Genomic DNA, 19,377 nt, shown 5'->3' on the forward strand with positions numbered 1-19,377 from the left:
TTCGTTCTCCCTATGTCTATGCTTTCTCAGTAATAAAAGTACCTCTTGGTTACAAGATATTATTATCGTGAGAATGTATATAAAGAGGAAAGTAAATGTCGTAAGAGAGAGAAAGAGATTGGAGAGGTAAAGAGGAGAGAAAAAAATTTGGAATGTTTGGTGGATAGAAGAACTTACGTAATACAATATTTGGTTTGACCATACGCGTGCTCTGTCTAAGCATATATTTATTTTTGGCGACACTTGTACATATATACGTAGTATACAACATGCATGTGTACCAACATCTAACTCTGTTTTAGCATGAATGATCGTATACGTTTACGCATATTCGCATAAATATCACCATTACGATTTATCTCTCTCGATATTACTCGTATATCATTTGTTACCGCTAACGTAATATCTCTAATAATATTGTCCTTTCAAATATCAATAAAAGATTATCGCCAACAGTCAAAAATAAAATGATATTTTGATGATACAGATTTTTTTCTAATATCTATTATCGAATAAAGAAAAAAATCGGATTATAATATTAGATACGATCGTAACAAAAGAATAAATCGTTTGCAAGAAATCATAGTGAAACTTTTGTCTTGTGTTTTTCAGGCACAATAAGAACCCGTATCCTTGCCACGTAGAAGAATACTTGTACACAGATGTGATACATTAAATATGTATTTTCCGAGAATATTGGTAGGGATGGTAGGAAAAGAGTATGGAGATACCGAAAGAAAGCGATAAGAAGAAATAGAAAAAGGAAGAGAGAAAAAAGAAAAGTAGGAAAATAACGTCTTGCAAAACTGATTCAGGATTCAAAGGAGCGCGATCGTCTAAAAAGAAGAAAATCTTGGCAACCAAACAGAACGTTATCTATATTGTAAGGAGTAACCGTGTACGTAGAAAACTCTTCCCTAAGAAGAAACACGAAGATCTATGGTAAACCTCGCATACCTGCTTGTCCTTTTCTTTGTCACCTATTTCATCTTTTTTTTTTTTCAAATGATCCGCAATAAGACGCCTCTTTGAATTTTCTTTTGATCCTATTTCCATCAACCATTTGCGAGTTATTGGCGCATTAACGAGCATTATTCTTTTACGATGAATAATTTGTATACAAATATTTCACAGAACCAAATTGGACGATAATTACTCGTCGTTTGACAAAAATGATTCCTAATAATTTATTTGTATCTAACTAGTTTCGTATGTTCATTTGTATCTCGCAATATCAATAACATATGAAAAACAAATAATCTAATTTATAGAGAAATATTCCATGGAGCAACGTTGGATAATTACAAGTCATTAGATAAAATTTATACCTAATAATTACTTTTGTGTAGTTAGTTTCATTAATGTACTACGTACGCAAACTCATGAACACAAATATCTCACTAAACTAATAACATACAAAAAAGTAATCAAATTAATCCAGGAATATTTCATGGATCCCCGTTAAATAATCTAGCGTAGTTTAACAAGGATAATCATTTTGTTAGTGTATACCGCGTACAAGTAACTTTTAATAAAACATATCTAACAAAACCGATAACATAGAAAAGACGAATAATGAAATTAGAAATAGAAGAAAGAGAAGGGAAATGGTTCAAGCCCTTTAATCCAAACGGCTCGAGTTAGCGATGTTAAGTGGATGGCATCAGGTGGGCTAACACGAGGAGTACCTACTATTCTTCGTCCTTTCCTCTCACCTCTCTTAGCGATCCTCGGCCGACTGCTCTCGGCTAAGAGACTGTGAATAATTATCAGGGCTAAAGCGTCAAGCAGAATGCCCGGTTCCGCCCTCCGAGCACCCCTTTACAAGCACTTATCATCACGGACCTTCTACCACCTATACCGATCTTCCACGAAGAAGAGTTTCCAGTCAAATTCCTCTTATTTCTCTTGACCTGCATCTACAATTACGAAACACACGTGGCTACGTTAATCTCTATAAACTTTTTTTTTCTTTGTCCGCACACTTGTATAACTTCACTTCACAACCTTTCCTCACTTGTCCCCTTCTCCCTTTTCAGTTTTTCTTTTTTTTTTCCTTTTTTTCTTTCCTTCTTCTTTTTCCATCACCTCGAATAACGTACACACTTTCTTTCAGTCCCACTAATTGTATGCTTAATTGATTATCGTTTTTCATCAATTTGTACTTTTCTTCCTCATACTCTGAAACTTTTATTTTCCTTAACAAAGCATCGTTTTTTTAAAGATAACTTTAGATATAATTTTTTAATACTATTTGAAGATCTACGCTAAATTGTAACATTTTATAATTGAACGTATGTTAATTTTTTGAAAAAGCTTTTTTCAATTAGCACAACAAATTAGCCGACACAGATACATTAGACCGAAGGAAAAATTTGAAAAATGATGCTCGTTTAAACTATAAACATGTTAATATGAATATAACGGCAATGCGTGAAAATGAATACGAAAATAAAATTAAGAGGAGAAAAAAGCACAAGATCGAAAATGAGGAAGATGAATCTAACGAATCCCCATACATGAAATATGAAAGTAATAAAGATTATTTGAAATTTTCTACACTAGAGGAGTAATTTGAAATATTAGTTTTAATGAGTAGACAAAATTTTCGAGTACTCGATATTAGTATATTGTAGTATAGATATAGTTATAAATGTGATAAATAAAACACGGTAAATCGTTCGATCAGACAAAATTTTCAATTGAAATTTGTCTTTAGTTTAAAATAACGATATTGTTACTCGTTTACTCAATAATACGATAAGTATATTTTCAAACATATCATTATCCATTGTGATTTTTTCTTATCGTGATTGGTTAGATTCTATCGAATAATAGCTAAACGAGTGATTCTATCACGAAGGCACATATTTTATCATACTACCTTCCCAGTATCATTTTCAAAGCGGTATGAAATATTTTATGGTAGCAGATGTCAAATAATTCTCATTTGTGCATATCTACTGAATCGATCGAGAAATGCCGTTCTTCTGGTTCGTTCGCAAATTTCCAATAACGAAGCTTAAAAAAAAATAACCTCGACAATATATTATATTTTCCTATCGATTTTTACTTATATTTTTATCTGAAGAAAATATTAACGAATGGATATATATATATATATATATATATAAATATAAATGTTTATTACAGTATATCCTAAAGGTGACGTTTCTTGACATTTCATTCGAGTGAACCACTTTCAACGATGATTAAAAATTTGTATACCAAAAATAATATGTGTGAGAGATTGCACGATACATTAATATTTTCGGTATATTTAAACGTTCGGTGAAAATGAAAATAAATGGACGATTATTATTCATTCAAAGAGAATAATTAGAGCCTTCGGCAATATCTGAGAAAAAAGTACAAGAATTTATCGATATTCCGTTAATTTTATATACAACTTAACGTAAAGTTTTGCATATTTTCAAAATTACAGCAACAAATATTCGATAGATCTGCATTGAAAAATACAAAATGTACTTTCTTCAAAATATTTCAAAAAACAAATATATGCAGTTTATAAATCTCATGAAATCCAATATATAAGCATATACACGCGTACCTATATTATTTAAATGATACCACTAATATTTCGCGAGAATTATAAAATTGATATTACAATCATCGTAATATCGTCAAAATAAACATTTCACTGGGATGGTTAAAATCTTTGAATAAACGTCACTCATTTTATTATTGACCGATTTTGATGATATTTGCATGACGTACATACCGAATGAGATTTACAAAATGTAAATATTTGCTTTATCGTAAAATAACTTGATAAAAAACATCGGACAAAATTTATTTTATAATATATTCTTTTTCAATTTTTATTTTTTTTTTCTTATTCCAAACACGCGTATTCATTTTTACACATATAATATAATAACAAATTCTTCCATGTTATACGAAAGAATTTTTTGAAGTGAAACTTCTTACACGATAGTAACAATAAAATTTTATGAAAGAACATGAAGAAAAAAGGTAGGGAGGGAGGGAGAGAGAGAGAGAGAGAGAGAGTGAGATAGAATTCACAGTCGATCGACAGTTGAACGAGATTATGGAAGGTTTAGTGTTAGTTTTGTGTGTGTATATATATATATATAAGATACGTTTCTAGATTAATAGATATAATTATGGTTTAAACAATCCTAAATATTAATAGAGAACAATAGTAGTGTTCGACATACCTTAAATAACTATTAATTAATGAAAGGAAATGTATACTGTAGTCTGAAAGCACGGAGTATATGATTTACGATCCGTCCTCTTCGAAATCCCTCGCAAGACTGACACGGTGTCTTCTGTGAATGTTCTTTTATTGAATGTTGTTTTCCTTACTTTCCGTTACCTCTAACTTCTATTTATTACGAATATTCCTTACGTTATACATACACACCTTTCGGAAAGTCATATAAACAACAATCAATAGAAGAATTTTAACCGACTTTCATAGAGGACAATAGATCAGTTTACTGTTGGATTTCGAAGAGGACGTTACGTCGAACTTATATTCCGTGCTTTCAGATTCCAATATACGTTTTCATCGATTAATTAACAATCATTTAAGGTATGTCTAATACTCTAATGTACTCTACTAATATATTGGGTTGTTTATATGAAAATACATTTCTTTCAACATTTTTGTCCAATGATCACTTGGAGTTGACATTTTTCATGTAATAAAATATCAGATTTAAATTATTTAATATTCGAAATATATTAATAAATATGTAATTTTTAAACAAATGTACTTTGTATTACTCTTACATTAATGGGTTTTAAACTGATACTAAAATACGTAATACTAAAAAACGATACTAAAAAACAACATACGATACTAAACACGTATTGTAACGATACTAAAAAACGTATACTAAAATACATAATAATAATAAAAACAAAAGAAGGCCAATTGTTAGACATGAGAAAGCCAACTATTTTCCCTGTTTTTACAGTTATATCAATATGTAAAATTTTAACGTACGAGCGTTTTTATATATTATTTTCATATTTATTTAATTAACTTGTTACGAAAAAAATTTTGAAGTTAAATTCATTAAATATGTAATTAAAATATATTAATGTAGGATCTTAAGTGTTTTATTTTAAATGAAATAAAAGTTCCCCACGTATTGCCGATGCTGGTTAAACTATTATTTATTAATGAATTAAAACTACAGATTAAAGTCGTCTCACTTTTCTTCCCTTCTCACAATCTCACGATGTATTACTCGATATACTCTCTCTCTACAAAATACTCTCGCAATACTCACTAGCTTCTCGCAATGTTCTCTGTATGCTCACAGATTACTTGCCGTGTTTTCTCCATGCTCTCTGATTACTCACAGCTCTCTTAAATGATTCAAATTCATTCACTAATGCATTCTTTTCTTTATTTTTGGCAGGCACACTCAAGCCAGCAAAACACACACACACACACACACACACCAATTTACAATACCCAATCGAACAAAAATCGAAAGAATAACCTTAGCAATAAAGTTATCGGCTAGACCGCACGATAAAACGCGTCACGACTTGCACGCACGCATTCGATGTGATAATTTATGTATTTATTTCAAAATTTCGTTCATCCAAAAATTTATTTTTTACATGATAATACGAGTCTCACTTTTATCGCGAGTCGAGGCCACGCACGTTCTTTTATTTTTTTTTTTTTTTTATTTTAAATCAAATCGATGAACCCGAAAGATAATGTGATAGATTTGAAATAAGATAAAACGTTTGAAACGGCAACACGCAAATGTTTGTTGCTTTGACGTTAATCAAAACGTGTAAAGATATCAAACACTGAAGGAAGGGTTATGGTCCTGAGTGGACAATTCACAGGATTCACAGGGCACGGATTTGAATCGCCGTCGTTCTCCGGATTCAAGTTAGTTGATGGCGTCCAAGCAGAGACAATAGAAGCCACGACAGTACGGCACCATTATCCACCTCTCGCGCCTATGACAACCCCATGAATTATGCAGCGTAATGTAGACGGATATGCCAACCCACTAGCGCGAGTTCCAAGTGCGTGCGTTGTTCCATTACCGTTCCAAGACACACGATTTAACTATGAGCTCTCATAGATTTATGTTTGTTTATCTGATCATCTCGATATACCTTGATATCTTGCGAAAAACAAGTAATTTTATTATATACGTAATATGATATTTTTTCTTAGGCTTTGCATACGAAATCAAATGAATATTAATAAAATAATAGAAAGCGTTTGATCATTAATAGATTACAATTACGGTTACACGAATGAAAGTATGAGAAACTCGCGTAACGGAATAAACGCGAATTATTAAATCAAATTACATTTCAATCAGTCATAATGAATAGCTATTGTCCTCATGGTCACCCATACGTACGACGATTTTTATTACTCATTCATTCGTTAATACCACCAATATAAGCTCCATTTTACGAGGTAAGTAATTAAAAACTAATTAAAATGACGAACTGTCTGTCTCGATGGTCAGAATCGATAGTTCTGTCATTTTACCTAGTTGTGTCTATTTACCTATATTGAGAAACTGTTTATACAAATTGCCATTTATTAGCATACTCATGTATTCTGAATATTCCAAGTAAACACGTTCTCGTACAAACTACGAGAGTTTCGTTTGACGTAGATGTTAACATTAAATCATTTTTACAAATTCTAAATACGTTCTTGTTTTAATATGTATAATAGCTTGTTTCTATGCATGCTACCGGAAATAGAAAATCGTACGCGTACGGACATATGAATAAATTGATAGACGTTAAGCATGCTATACCGCACCGTGATCGTGAATTAACGAGTAACATATACCCGATGAAATTCTTCTTTACAGTTCGATTTGTTCGATGTAACAGTGACGTCATAGGAAGTAACAAGCAACTTCGACGAGTCGATTGGTTTTCATTTCCGTTTCCCATTTGGAGAGTCAATCTTGTAAACGAGCAGACAAATGTTTTGTCTCTCGTTTCGGTTTCTTTCAATGATTAACGAGTTTTCCGTTCAAAGTGGAACACTTAAAAAGTTCGCTTTATTTGCTTGAACGAACGCAAAGAAAGTCTCGTCAGTTAGTTGGGTTATCAAAAAATCTCAAAAGATTTACAGTACATATATAAGTACTTATAGCATTAAGAAACAATCTATTACACGCAAACGTTCATTAATTTAAAGCGTAACAATAATGAGATGTATAAATAATAAATTTCGATTTAATTTAATAAAAGAAATATAAAAAATAATACTATAACACGCAAAAAACGCAGGTATCATCTGATTTAAATTCCGAACAAGCCACGACCTACATTTTCAAAAGCCTATAGTTGAATAAAATAAAAATTACGGAAGAAACTCGGCAGCATTAACTTTCTTAAAGGTGGAACGTTAAATGGTTCTAACAACAAAACCCGCTTTGCTCGCTACGACTTACTTCCATTTACTTCGATCGAAACTTTTTCTCCGCTTAAGCAAGGTACTTCGGACTGCGAAGTGTCATTCGAGCGAGCGGTTATGCTGTTAGTAGGTAGGTACGTATTACACTCTAATCGTTGGCTTATAGAGCTGAACAAAAAACGACATTCCGTTCTCGAAATTCTAAGAAGTAATAAAAGTACGCCGATAGGACGTTTACATGCTACGGTTAAAAACTTTGCATCGAGTTTAAAGACGCATAATCAAAAGAAAAAAAATATAACATGCGTGTCATCAGTGCAACGGGAATGTATAATTAGAAGATGCACAGGCGACAACACTACGGGCTTTGCAATTAAAAATATTTTTTCGCGATCTTCATTAAGGAGAAAAAAAAATTCAAATAAGAGGTAGTAAATGAAAAATAGAAGAAAAGTAGCGTCTAAATTTCGTGCTTCTTCCGTATAGAAGTTGATTTTATTTTTTCCCTGTCATCATTGCTGGGCACACATGTTTCCTTCTCTTTCTCTCTCTCTCTCTTTTTCCTTCTACCCCCATCACTTTCCCTTTATTTTTTTTTTTCTTTATATCTACAACTACTTCAAGCAGTCTCGTTTCTTCTTCTTGTCTACGTGATTCAGTTTCTCCACTCGGCGTCATTCGTATCCTGCGAAGGCAGACACGTGCCTCATGGCAAAGTACGATAGACACGATTGCGGTTCTGAAAAGATTATGCGGAAAGCGATGAAATGGAATTGGAAGAAACGCGTCTCTACTTTAAAATGCCGCGTTCGACATTTCTACGGAAGAAAGTTTTTTTTCTTATTTTTCTTTTCTTTTCTTTTCTTTTTTCTTCTAAAATCGAGCTCATTTCTATCTTTCGAACGGAAAAACGTAGCTCCTTTTTCCCCCGTTCGAATTTTATTATTTTTCATAGTTTTATAAAAAGTCTTCGAGGAAACGGTGTATTCTAAAAATTTGTCTTTAAATGTAAAAATGGAAAATAAATTGATCAAATCAAAAGAGATCGTTCGTGAGAAATCTCCGAGTTCTATCCTTTTACTCTAGTCGGCTTGTTCAAAGATGTCATCGTAGACGTCGTCGTCGTAAACGGAAGAAAGAAATGGTGGAAACGAGTTGAGATAAGAAGTTAGTTTATAAAGACGCCAACGAGACCGTATGTTTCCTTCGAAAAGCAAAGCTGTTACTACTACTACTACTACTACTACTACAACTACTAGTACGGTCGATAAGTAACGAGCCATGAAGCGCGATTAAAACTTTGAAATGGTTTCTTTGGAAGACAACTCCGCATTTCAACGTCGAGCAAGACTTATTCGACTACGCTGGTTGGTGAAACGCGTTTTACAGTTGACCGAATCGTTATCGCGAATGACCAACCGACTGGTGTTATAAATTTGTTAGAAAAACCAAATTGAAAATAAAAATAAATTCAAGAATTGTCTCGTTGTTTTTGTTTGTTAAACTATAGATGTTAATGCGATAATTATCGATACTAATTTTAAGTACGATAAAACAGACACTTCGAATATCAACGTGACTAAATTCTCCAACGTGAGTTAATTAAGTGGCCGCCTCGAACGATGTCTTACGTTACTTGAAGGTGTTCCTTTCCGTTCGTGACTCTTTCTCGATGTAATCAGATAGCTCTAGCTTCACCGTTTCGACGGTGCTACCGTTAAGCTCGTTAGATCGATATCAAGAAGAATCATAGAATGGAAAAAAAACACGTGTTAATTGTTACGAAACATGCGCCGATAAAGAACAACAGATAAAACACAAAATCGTCTCGTTTTACTAAACGAAATCGAGTATGACATGACTATAGTGCGTAACTCACAAATTAGTGTAATCTCCCTATCCTCATTTAATTCGCTCGTCTCTCCGTTGGATAAAGATCACTCCTGGGAACACTCGTTCCTCGTTGCGTTTCGTGTTTCGATAATGGACCGTATAAGATAACGCGAGGAAAAAAGGGTGATGATGAAAAAAGTGTGACAGTTCACGCTATTCCTCGCTCATCCGGTTGAATATAATTCCGTAGAAACGAAGGAAAAACGTCAAATATATTTAAAACGTCCAGGACAATTTTCATTTCGCTGAATAGAATTTGGTTTTAAATATATTTCAAATCATATCGAAATCAATTTCGGAAGATTGTATAGAATCATGAGAAAGGAAGGTCGTATTTTTGTCTAAACAATATGCAAGAAGTTAACAGTTTATGTATAAATGTAGGTATTTAAGTACTAGAAGGGGGTGCACCAGCGGAACCATAGTCAAAGTGTTGAGGGGTAACATTGAAAGTGACCACATAAGTGGCTTGCATATCGCACTGTCGTATAACCCAAGTCGTTCCGTGCTTTACGATCATTTTCCATAGTACCGCGAATACGCGCTACAAATTGCACGTAGTTTCATAACTCGTGGACCTTCCAGCACCTAACGATACTAGTGCCGCACGTAATAACTGACTTTTTGAGACTTTTAAATAATCATCGAAGACACATCATCGTTATTTTACGTTCCTTCGTATAAATAAAATCGAACAAGAACACGCGCACATTTTAATCCTTTCGAAATCGATAAAAAACGCTAAATTTCGATCTAGAAAATTCAAATTATTCAGAAATCTTACCGATAATGTTCTTTTTCGATTGTGGTTATATATATACAACATTAATAAATTATTTTTAATTAGATGTGAAAGCTAATTATTCAGAGTCCTTTGAAAGCCAAGAATACTCCGACCCATAATCAGTTGTAACGTGGCAACATTGACACATTATTATTTTTATGACCTGTCATACATATAGGAAAAGAAATTTCTTGGCTCCTCTTTTATCCCCTTACCGTCTCGCATCCTCACATTTGACACTGACATATCGTTAATGCTACCCATGACTGACGAGCTTTCACTATTGGCCGATGCTATTCTCGCGTTTCTCGTCTTACCCAATTTCCCCTAGGAAACCATGACCTATCGACTTTTCGACCGCTATCCTCATGGTTTCCAACGATTTTGTTTTAGGCACCCCCTATAGAAGTAACATACTTAAGACATTTAATCCGATAAAATGTCAAAGTAAAACTGTAAATACATGTTACATGAACTAAATTGTTAACTAAAATTACGTTATGCTTCAAATTTTTATTCTGTCTTTTTTATAAAATATAAAAAACGCATTGATTTTATATAAAAAAAAAATCATTTATAGAAATTACGTTTATATGAAACATTAGTAAAAATAATCTTACTAAATGTATATATAAATTTGTTGCTTTGTTGTTCGCCAATTTGACCGAATATCTCTTACATAAATGTTTCATCAAAACCAATGCATTAATCTGATTATATTGCATTAATCGCATTATTGTATTTACTGCATTATTAATAAAACATACTAAACTCGTAATTGTAATTAATTGTAATAGCAAATAGATAGTGATAATGATAATACGAATATGTATCATTGATATAATCATTAAAATTAAGTAATCTCATTGGTTATTATTATTCATTCATATTAATTATTATATTATATAAGTATAACGTTAGGATAGAAACAAATTCTTCGTAATCAGATGAATAGCATAACGAGTGTGAAAAGAAATATAATGCAAATAATAAATAATGTCAACGATATTTAATTTTTATTCGTTCGATTTTACTTCGTAACTAATTTTTTAACAGCATCCAAATTCTTTCTTCTCTTTTAATTAAAAAAATAGTAGCTAAATTAGCGAAGAAAAATCTGCAGATGTTCCTAAACACATAATCGAAAGGTTCGTTCGGTGATTTCCTCACAACGTGGTAGAACACGAAGTAACGGATGGAGACAAAAGATTGAAAGACAGGAAGAAAGAGACACGATCCAAAAAAAGAACGATGGATTACCGGAGTTTAATGCGATCCCATACAAACACATTGAAAGCCGTTCAATTGTTCAAACCTTTTCTCCTGTCCCGTACAAGGTAAACCTCTAATTGTGAGTAAATATTTAACAATATTTAAATATACATATATATATATGATCTTGTTTAAAAGAATGTGTATCTATGAGAAGAAATCGATGAGAGAAACTTTACAAAATAATAAAATGAAAGAAAATAACACCCGATACAAAAAAAAACAACAAATTTGTATAATAAGGCATTTTCTTTAAAGGAATTTGATCGAATCTTCGAACAAGCGCTATAAAGGAAGAAAGAGAGAAAGAAGAAAGGAGAAAAGAAAAAAGGATTCCTGCTCACTTAACGGTAAATTTGTTAAGTCGGCCGATAACTTTTACGGAAAGTAGGGAGATTACTCGAGCAAGTTAGTAAATTAATCCACCCTTAACAAACCATGGATCCCTCTATTACTTTCCATTCTCCCTCGGCATCCTTCTACTCGCACAAACGAGGGCGAATGGGGCTACGAGAAACACCGAGGCGTATTTTAGACGACTCGAGCTCGAAATTGCTTAAAGAGAGAAATCTCCAAATACGCGAAAGCCAGGGTCGTGGCTCGACCAACATGAATTTGCGAACTTCTAATAATTGTTTTACTCGGTTCAGCATATCTAGGCCGAGTATCCATATCCTGCAGGAAGAATAACTTCAAAATGATGGTATGATGGTCTTCGTTCGAACCTTATGAAAATATATATGTTTATTATTTTTCTACCTAATCTTTTTTTATCTCGGATTACTACACCTATTTTCCTTTCTTTTCGCATCTAACGTTGCCTTAGGAAAAAAACAAAATCAAATAGTTCTCGGTGATTTTCGTTCGATGAAGAAAAATAAAAGATATGCCATGAAATAAGCAGAGTAAGCAATTTACTTTTTGGTCCTCTTTAACTTCCTCGCAAATACTACAGTTTTCCTTAGATATAGGTTTGTGCTCATTTATTTGTAGAAAGTCAGAGAACTCTTGTAAGACGCAACCCAATGGTGGGAACAATCGAATACGAGGACGAGACTAAACGGAGTGGGCTCTTAACTTCAAGTAAACTCCGATTCCACTAGGTCGCGTGAAGAAGATCGAGTTGGTGGTTTGCACTGTCCTATCTATCTCACTAGCTATCCAAGCCCTTTTCTTCTTGTATCCTGTTTCTCTTACCCTATATCCTTCCATACTTTTTTCCCTTCCTCCTCCTCCTACCTTCACAGTGGTGAGAATTGACGATAGAAAATAAGTCGAAGTTCTGAAGAGAAACGAGGCAATATCGGAGAACCAGAATTGGCTGTTCCAATAAAATTTCATCGAAAATCGGTTAACTTCTGATAGAAAATTCTTAGAAAATCGATAATCTTTCAATTCACTGATACGATCATTGACAATCGCGTGCATGCAATTTTGATTTCATTCATCTTTTAATCAGTCAAATTGACTATCTAAAACAAATACACGAATAAATCGAATACCTTTGTCGAAAAACATTACGATTATCGTGAACTGTGCACATTTTCCGAGCTTCGTTATATTTATACAAGTACGTAATATATAGTAATAATATAATATAGTATAAGTAGTAATATATATTTATATAAGTATAAATTATATAAGTACGTAAATATTTATATAAGAATTGTCAAAATAGCAAACGGTGGTTTTATTTCCGAAACATTCATTAAATCGTTCCCCGTAAAATAAGATAACTGTTAAACAAATTATCAATCCTTATTTACCATCTCTGTAAATACATCTGTGACGTTTTGTCTTTTCTTTTTATGTCAAACAAAGAAATATCTTCAAAAATGTATTTTTTGTTTTCTGCATCGATTCGACTTTAATCAATTATTCTTGAAATTATTCTTGAATTGGAACAAAAAATATCCCTGAAAAAGAAGCGAACGATACGAAATTAAAAATAATATCTTGCTAATTTTATTGTTATCGTGTGTCCGATCAAGATTCAATTACAGTACATTTACAATAATAGAAATAAAATACGGATGGAAAAAAATATTATGTCAAGAATTAAATCGATTCTTCTTACGGCTGTGTTACAACATTATTTGAAAGTCGGAAATGAAAGTCATAAAATCGCAAGAGGTTTACAGTCCCTTGATGCCGATAAAATAAATGCGCGACATCAAACAACAAATTCTCCGAGCATTTCTTCCAACTATTATTTTCTCTGCTTCGAGTTATTCCTACAAAAGGGGTATAAACTAGAGAAAAACATTTTTAATAATCGTATTTTGTCGAACGCTATGACGATGGGAATGTATATTGATAATTCAAAGGAAACGTTCAATGACAGAAAAAAAAACTTTCGAGTTATTGCAAATTTTTTTATAAATAAATCTCGGTTAAAAAGAACTATTCGACATAATTTAAGTACAATTAAGAATATCATTGGGACATGTAGTAACAATTTTGTGAACGAAGTAGGAAAAAGAGTAGGAAGAAGAGGGGATGGAAAACCCCGTTACCTCTCACCTATACTAGGATCTTCTCCTCGAACTCCCTAGTCGGTGACAGTTATAGGACGTCTCGTTTGTAACTGTCGGCACGACAGGATCGAGCTCGAATCCCCGAGATGCATTCTGTGAAAACTAGAGGAAGAGAGAGAGAGAGAGAGAGGGGGGGGGAGTAACATCTGACGAAAAAGAGAAGGAGATGGAGATTCAAGACGACACCAAGTCGGGATACATCGGAAAATATTGGATTCGACGTGTCTCGAGCAGAACGGAAGAGGATAGGGAAAAAATGACGAGTAAAAAGAAAGAAAAATATGGGAAGACAGAAATAGATAGAAAATGATAATAAATAATGGGAAGGATGCTAATCGATAAATAATTACTATTTTAAAAAGTAGTTGAAGAATCCGTACGGAAGATTAAGTTTCGATGTTATTGAATTACGTAGGAGCTGTGGTGATGGAATATAATTACTTAGAGGAGGAAGAGGAGAGGGAGGAATGAGAAAAAGCATTTTTACTTTCGCCTAGAAGTTAGAAAAATATCGCAAAAGGTATGGAATATACTGACGTAGTTCTTCTAGGAGAAAATTAAGGAATGGTCTGGCCATTAAAATAAGGGTGGCGCACTATGAGAAGCAGTCAGTCGTCTCGAGTGAATGAGAGGTCGCGAGGATAAGATTGCGCATGAGTGGAAATGGAATGAAAAGTCGGAGAGTAGCTCGAAAGACGGAAGGAGGGTGTAGAGTGAGGTAAGGTGAGGTGAGGTGAGGTGAGGTAAGGTGAGTCGAGGGTGTGCTCGGGTGGTTCGAAGAAGAAGTCGGTCTTCAGGAAGGAAACTGAGGCGAATCGGTTCGTTAAACCTTCCACCGAGAAAGAAAAGTCAACGAGCTCGATACGATTCTGAAGATCCTCTCGCGGTTTCTCGCCCGCGTGTGCCTTGATATCTTTTCCTTTCTATTCTTTAGCACGTACAAGAAAAGCTTTTCATATTTTTCTTCTTTTATCTTCTATCGTTTTTTCTTTTTCTTCTTATTTTTTTCTTTTCTCTCTCTCTCTCTCTCTCTCTTTTACGTTAGAAAGGGAATTCCCAGTTCTATCAAAAATTAGTACGCGACGAAAAGGGGAGAAAAAGAAAAGAAAAAGAAAAAAGAAGAATAGGAGGAAAGAAAACGAACTCCCTTTTCTCAAGAAGAGTAGATATAAATTCAACAAACCATAGCTAAGAATAGATAGTCTATAAGTTAAGTATAGGATAAGTTTAGTTAGTTTATTAATAGAAATAATTGATCGATGATTCTCTTATAGTCTCAGATGAGAGAATCGATGAGAATCTTTTTTATTTATGCGAATACAGATGCGTCCGGGATTATTTATAAAATTATTACTTTTAATCTGATTTTTCAAAAATATCTATATTTTCTTTTGTCGCGTGTCGAAAAGATTTGTTTCCGTTTTTTCATTAAACCGATAGATGTAGCTGTTGCATTGACCGACAGGTCATATGAACATTTCACCACGATTTAGCGAATCTCATCGAATCATAAACACTCGTGGCGGTACAGAGAGCAAATAATTCGATTATTTGTCACATTAGTATTCATGTAACGGTGACTGCGAGTGGTGCGAATCTCAATAAAATCCCTAATAACATATAACGGACGTCGATAATCGTCGCGTTTCGAGGATACATTCATTATCGCGTCGAGCCACCGCCACTGCTGACCGTCATATTTCCGGTCGTGTTTCGCGTATATTTCTCCGATTATATTTTCTCTTGTTATTAATTATTTCAAATCTCGTCGTGTATCGATCATTAATTATAAACAATACTGGCCATTCAGAAATAAAAATTCTTTTCGAGGAAAAAATCAGATAAAGAAAAATCAATGTTTGCGTTAAGTCGTTGTACGTATTTTGAAAATGAATGGAATGAATAAGAAAAATGTGTTCGATTTAAAATCATACTAATTGTCTTACAAATAAATCTATTTTATAGACAATTTCAGCGAAGAGGAAAAAGGAAGGTAATTAATAAAAAAGATAAAAAGATAACTGTTAAAATTTAAAATGGTTAAATCGACAGATGGGACAAGAGGAGGAGAGCTGAGGAGAATACCTTGGTGGCAATGTGCAAGGTGGTTCCTACGCAACGAGGAACATGGTCAGAAGAAGAACAGGCGCGCTGGATGAAGGAACGTGTCCTAACTTCGATGCTGGTTTTCGACCCTCTTGAGGACTTTCTGGCCACCCCTACCCAACCTATCGTCCTTCTACCCTTTCTCGAGTCACCCCTTTAACTTTCGAAACTCTGTGAGCGAAATTCAGCTATTACAAAGCGACAACCGTCGCTCTCTTACTCTCTCTCTCTCTCTTTCGCTCTCAACTATCCCTCCTGTCCCCTTTTAATACGTCGACCGTTGCAGGTGCATCTTCCAAGGATGATCATCCTTTCTTCATCTTCAAGAGTCATGAGTAGTTTTCACGAGTTGCTGCTATGTAACACGCTACCGAGTTTTAACGACTTGAAAGACGACGTATTTGGAAAGTTTCCTTGGACGAAGGGGTTTCACCTACTCGTGATTGAATTTTCGAATATACTTTATTGTGTATTATACAGAAAGTCGGTACATTTAACAGAGATGAAAATTCACGAATAGCCTTCAATTGCTCTCCTAGGAAAATTCAACTCGTTGACCTATTAACCTTATATCTGAACATCCGATCGATTTTCCATCGCTTTACACTATCAATTCTGCCATTACAATATAGTTTAACAAAGTAAAAGATACTTGTGAATTTTGAAGTAGTTTTCTTGTAAAGTTCGAGTACTCTTTCAAGATCTATCAAATATGTTGAGTTTAATCGTAAGTAAAAGTTTACGATTCTTACTTTTTCAATTATATTTTCAAAGAATAAACGTAAACGATAGTACTAGAGAATCGGTATTATCAAATACTTTGTCTCTTAAGACGCGAACAAATATATACGATTCTTTCTAGAAAAATTGGCTCAAAGAAATAATGGCAATAATAATATAAAAAGATATCAAAAGATATCGAGTTGAAAGGATACTAAATTTAGAAAGGATATCTACGATTATAATGCACAAACGTCGCTTGTTATAATCGTGTCTTCTTTTATTTCAAAAGAGATCGTTATAAGTCACAGCTTGACGCATCCTGTATTTCGTATAAAATTGGTACTGAATGTATGGCGAGTCAAGCGGTAGGATTTACAGAGAGGAAACGTATTTCGGGCGAACGAATCTGTCTTTCTCAAATCACAGAAAACGAAAGGATGTATGTGAGTGAGTGAGTGAGTGAATGAGTGTGTGTGCGTGTAAGAGAGAGAGAGAGAGAGAGAGTAGAATTGGTGGGAACTCGAAATGTCTTGCATGACGACGTTAACCGATTCTCATGGTGACGACAGAACTTTCATACGCTTTTCAAAAAAGAGCCAGGGAAGAAGGACGTGAAGAAAATCAATATTCGTATAAGTCGAAGAAAATTCAAATACTGTCAAATTCGATTACAGTTAGTCTACTCTCTTTCTCTATCTTTTTCTCGCGTCTTCAATAACACTTCGTCAATCGAGGAAAAATATATCTCAACGCTTTTGAATCTAGTAAAAAGGAAATACGCGAGGCAAAATTGTACCCAACACATTTCCATTTTTATTTGTGGAAAAAAAAAAAAGGGAAGCTCTTTCCCACTGTACGCGTATACATATCCATAATATTTTCTGCGAGCTAATTAACGTAGGTTTTTACAAGCATATAAAATCAAATAAAACGGACGAGTAAAATGTGTTATAAAAAAGTTTGTAAACATGTATCGTGTATAAAGATACACCTGTAAAAACTAACTCAAGTGTATTTGAATCTCGGAATGGACGAGAGATTAAAGTAATATGGTTCGATTTTTTTTATAATTAGTTGTAAAATGTGTGTGTGTGTGTGTGTAGTAAAGTCAAAGTAAACGAGAAAAAAAACGTAGAAAGTTGGATAGATCTTTTTATATTATCGATCATCAAGAATGATGAGAAAGATAAGTGACAAAAAAATATGGACTCACCGAATTTCTCATCTAAGCTGAAAGAGATACCGGCGACGTAGAAGAAAGCTTCGGTTAGTCCAAGGAACAGCACTATACTCCACATGTTCTCTCTGTATTCCTCGTAATCCTCGTCGCGAAAACCAGACGCGTTTAAGCTTTTCCCGGATGAAAAAAGCGCAAAGAAGAGCCTCGTAAATCCAACTAAAGGCCACTTAACGACTTCAATGTCAGCTCTCGTCGTTTCGATTCCTCGGTTTTCCGTAAAACGGCAACGGCATGGCGCACCGCGTCGTCCTGAAGACAAACAGTTTTTCCCGATCTTTCTTTGCTCGCGCAAAGATCTAACGATCTCGCTAAGATCATTACTCCCTGAAAACCGGGCTGGGGGAAGGATGGAAATAAGAGAATGAAAAGTTTTCGATGACGTCACCGTCTTCGTTTGCGCATCGCAAGCAATTTCCTCTTCTTCCTTACTTCGTCGAAAATAATTTCCAATGAATTCGAAACGAGCGAATTCGAGTTACTCGAAACTTCCAGTTTTTTTTCGGTTCACTTAACTGCGACGCGACGTTGATTATGTCATAGAGCTTTATCTAGCTTTATGTCATAGAGCTTTATATCCAAGAAAAATGTATCGTCGATTTCGTCTTCCTTTTTTTTTTTTTTTATTTCTGTAATCTTTTCCCTTTTACTATCTTCTTCCTTCTTTCTTTTTTAGCTTTTTGTATTTGACTTTTTTTTGGTTAATTTACCAACGTATTAACGGGCATGATGCGGCAGCTGTGGCTGTCGCTGATGATCCTTTCGTTCCTCTCGTACACAATCGCGCGTACCTCAGTTTTTTGCCTCTAATTAAATACTAATTAAAGCTCCCACACCCTTGACCTTAAGCATACGATAGTGCTCGCGCACGTTTTATCTACATTCTTTTTCCCCTTTTCACACTTTATATCCAATTTCTAAGCGATCTAAAACGTCAATATTTTTTATCTCCTATATTTCTTCTTTCCCTCCTATTTCCTTTTTATTCGTTTTCTCTTCTTTTTTTTTCCTTGATCGCTTCTTCCCTACTTTTATGATCACTTTCTCTGTCGAATAAATAATTTCTTTTAAATCCGCGACAGAGAGAGAGCTGTCGACGATCTCAAAGTATCCCACTCCTTAAAAATTCGATTACGCATCTTAGAGTAATCAACGCGATTCATTTTGAATTCACTCGAAGCATCATCATCATCATCATCCTCCTCGTCATCGTCGTCATCATCATCATCATCCACGAGTTTCTTACGTATCCTTTCAACAGTCGTCGATTTCTTATATTATTCGATTGAGAAAGGAATTCAGTTAAACTAAAGTTTCAAATGAATGGTCACGTTTATATGAATTTTTCTTCTTACTTCTGATCAATTTAACGCTATTCCAACTTGACGAGTCATATTAATATCTA

At 34.0% G+C, this 19,377-nt stretch overlaps 1 protein-coding gene across 3 annotated transcripts in view; it reads right to left on the reverse strand.

The window, feature by feature from the left end:
- The window catches only part of LOC122518803 (nephrin), a 298,229-nt gene that overhangs the window by 277,451 nt on the left and 1,401 nt on the right, over nt 1-19,377 (reverse strand). For all 3 annotated transcript variants that reach the window (XM_043637915.1, XM_043637908.1, XM_043637923.1), the window contains exon 2: nt 17,949-19,374. In XM_043637915.1, coding sequence (XP_043493850.1) covers nt 17,949-18,033 — 85 coding nt within the window. In that variant the 5' untranslated portion in view covers nt 18,034-19,374. The remainder of the gene's footprint in view (nt 1-17,948; nt 19,375-19,377) is intronic.

The sequence above is a fragment of the Polistes fuscatus genome, unplaced genomic scaffold, assembly GCF_010416935.1.
Source record: "Polistes fuscatus isolate 324 unplaced genomic scaffold, CU_Pfus_HIC Scaffold1, whole genome shotgun sequence".
NCBI lineage: Eukaryota > Metazoa > Arthropoda > Insecta > Hymenoptera > Vespidae > Polistes > Polistes fuscatus.